This window comes from Hibiscus syriacus, unplaced genomic scaffold (genome assembly GCF_006381635.1).
Source record: "Hibiscus syriacus cultivar Baekdansim isolate YM2019G1 unplaced genomic scaffold, ASM638163v2 tig00110299_pilon, whole genome shotgun sequence".
Classification (NCBI taxonomy): Eukaryota; Viridiplantae; Streptophyta; class Magnoliopsida; order Malvales; family Malvaceae; genus Hibiscus; species Hibiscus syriacus.
In genome coordinates, this window is record NW_024062668.1 from 1,417,602 (window position 1) to 1,420,821 (window position 3,220).

Consider the following 3,220-nt stretch of genomic DNA (forward strand, 5'->3'; position numbering starts at 1 on the left):
TCTTTTAGCTTCAATGTCTAGGCGCTTTCCATATTACAGTTCTGAAAATTTTTGGGCTTTTAGTTCTAAAGGTACCTTTTTTTTGGCACATTTAGCTTTAACATTATGCATTTAGTTATAAATTGTTGTAACACGAATTAAATGGATTAAATCCTCCAATCAAGTGTCGACATGTGGTATGATTTGATTCAAAGATTAAATTTATTTCAACAAAATGTTTTAATATAGGCTTGTTAACAATGTTTATTCAATAAAGGAAGTCAATGTCTCCTTAATACATTTTTCTAATAAAAGTTCACATTGTTATCGTTTTTATATTGAAAAACAAAAAAAATGGTGGAAATGATACATAACCAAAATCACTATTTATGCTAAAATGGTATGAGCATAAACAAACAAAAAAAGAGCGTAATGAACGGATACGGAGAGAAACAATGAATGGTGGAAAATGATAGTGAAAGAGGTAATTTATTGTATAAAAGGGTAGTCATAGGTGCAATCTAAAAACAACTCAAGCAATATCTTCCATTAGTAGGAGATAAAGAGTTGTACACTAATAATTTGCATAGTAAGAAATGGATCGGATAAAGTTTATATCGATGTTATTATGTGTTTGTGTTGGGTCGATGTTTATGGTCGAATGTGGAGATCCTTATATTTTTTTCGAATGGCATGTTACGTATGGCACTGTTTCTCCTTTGGGAGTTCCGGTGAAAGGTATTCTTATTAATAATGAATTTCCCGGCCCGAACATAAACTCTACCACAAACAACAATGTCGTGGTCAATGTATTTAATAATCTTGATGAGCCATTCCTCATAACATGGTAAGTAACTATGACTCTTGAACAAAGGATAGTTTTCTATTTGATTATTCTAATAAATGATTGAGGTAGTTATTTTTGGAAATGGGATTTGTTGCAGGCACGGTATCCAGCAGAGGAAGAATTCATGGCAAGATGGTGTGTTGGGAACTAATTTTCCAATCCCCCCCGGGACAAATTACACGTATCATTTCCAGGTGAAGGATCAGATTGGCAGCTACATGTACTATCCTGTCACTTCTATGCATAAGGCCGTTGGTGGTTTTGGAGGCCTTCGCATTAATAGTCGTGCAATGATTCCCGTCCCATACGACCCTCCAGCTGATGACTATACCTTAATGATTGGAGATTGGTTTAACAAAGGACACACCGAACTGAAGAAAATACTCGACAGCGGCCGCAACCTCGGCAGAGCTGACGGTGTCCACATTAATGGGAAAGTGGCAAAAGGTGATGGTAAAGACGAACCTCTCTTCACCGTGGAAGCTGGTAAAACCTACAGATATAGGATTTGCAATGCTGGATTAAAGACTTCTCTCAACTTCAGGTTCCAAGGCCACACCATGAAACTAGTTGAGATGGAAGGTTCTCACACAGTTCAGAATGACTATGAGTCGCTTGATGTGCATGTCGGACAGTGCTACACTGTGCTCGTCACGGCCGACAAAGAACCAAGGGATTACTATGTTGTTGTCTCTTCTCGTTTTACCAAACGAGAGTCTACAGCAATGGGCATCATCCGCTACCTGAATGGTAAGGGAGGACCCTCATCTGACATTCCTAAGCCACCTATTGGTTGGGCTTGGTCTCTCAATCAATTCCGTACCTTCCGTTGGAACCTTACTGCTAGTGCTGCAAGGCCTAACCCTCAGGGATCCTACAAATATGGTGGCATTAACATTACCCGTACCATCACGCTGGCTAACACCGCTGAGAAGGTAGATGGAAAGCTTCGATATGCAATTAATGGAGTCTCCTTTGTGGAGCCAACCACTCCTTTGAAACTTGTGGAATACTACGGAGTTGCAGACAAGGTTTTCAAGTATAATAATATTCCAGATGAGCCACCAGCTGAAATCTCCAAAGTAGCTCTAGAATCTATTGTCCTCAACATGACACACAAAAGCTTTGTGGAAATTATATTCGAGAATCGTGAAACAGCCCTTCAATCTTGGCACGTCGATGGCTATGCATTCTTCGCTGTGGCGTAAGTGTTGGAAATCTAACTAAGACTGTACCTTTTAATATAATCATTTGATATGAATAATGACTTGTTTTTACAATGATTGTTTGCAGCGTAGAGATAGGGAAATGGAGTCCAGAAAAGAGGATGAACTACAATCTTCTAGACGCGGTGAGCAGGCACACCATTCAGGTGTTCCCACATTCATGGGCTGCTATCCTTATATCTCTTGACAACTGCGGGATGTGGAACATCAGGTCCGAGATATGGGACAGGCATTACCTTGGACAACAACTTTATATTAGTCTTCTTTCCCCTAATCGTTCTGTGAGAGACGAGTACAACTTGCCCGACGACGTAATGACTTGCGGTGTAGTGGAAGGTATGCCAAGGCCTCCACCGTTTAGCAGTTAAATTAACCTCATTTATGTGTGCCTAATTTCCGTTTAAATGCATATTAGACGGAGTGGGAGAGTACGAGGAAGTTTGTAATTCCTAATGATGTCGTCTATATGAACTTTATGATCAAATAATTAAAGTATAACATATATATATATATACATATATGATATGAAATAAAATTTTGAACCGAATAAAAATACATTTTTTCTTCATTATATTATTAATTTTATACAAAATTGAGTATAATTATTATTGATATACAAAATAGAAAGGCTTGGACAACAATATAATCTCATTAACGACAACAAACGGGCTATGATTGGGTTAAAATAAAGTTATCTCGTATGATGGGGTGTATTATATGTTACAATTATTTTATTTCGGACAACATCATGTACGAAAATGGGGCAACCGACCGGTAGGAGTCGGATAATAGAAGGGTGACCAGAGGTGATTATTTAACAATGATATAAAAAATTTAGAGATTTAAGGTTTAGGAGATTAAGGATATAAAAATTTTAAGTAATTTAAAATTTTAGGTGGTTTTAGAAAATTAATGAGGTTGGTTTAAAAAAAAAGAAAATAAAAATATATTATGTGTCAAATCCTGATTATATAACTATTTTTTAATAAAATAAATGTTAAAAATATATTTTAATAGAGAATTTAAATTCCAAAAAAATAAAAAATATTATCTGTATATTTTATTTTCTATTAATTATTAAATTTTTTTATCATAAATTATAAAAGAAATTGATAAATTCCGACATAGGAGGGAGGATAATACATATATTGTTTTTAGTAGTATGAGG

At 35.8% G+C, this 3,220-nt stretch overlaps 1 protein-coding gene across 1 annotated transcript; it reads left to right on the top strand.

Annotated features, from left to right (window-relative positions):
* Nucleotides 1–560: 560 nt before the first annotated feature.
* LOC120116565 (L-ascorbate oxidase homolog) lies at nt 561–2,435 on the top strand. The gene is made up of 3 exons (XM_039137019.1): nt 561–826; nt 924–2,030; nt 2,120–2,435. Exons 1-3 carry the CDS (start codon nt 576–578, stop codon nt 2,418–2,420), a joined length of 1,659 nt encoding a protein of 552 aa, XP_038992950.1. The 5' UTR covers nt 561–575; the 3' UTR covers nt 2,421–2,435.
* Nucleotides 2,436–3,220: the final 785 nt, after the last annotated feature.

Excerpts from the sequence above, each read along its gene's own strand:
- LOC120116565 (XM_039137019.1), top strand. The coding sequence starts at position 576 with ATGGATCGGATAAAGTTTATATCGATGTTATTATGTGTTTGTGTTGGG. Across the intron at positions 827-923 it reads GAGCCATTCCTCATAACATG|GCACGGTATCCAGCAGAGGA; the intron begins GTAAGTAACTAT and ends GATTTGTTGCAG. Across the intron at positions 2,031-2,119 it reads TATGCATTCTTCGCTGTGGC|CGTAGAGATAGGGAAATGGA; the intron begins GTAAGTGTTGGA and ends GATTGTTTGCAG.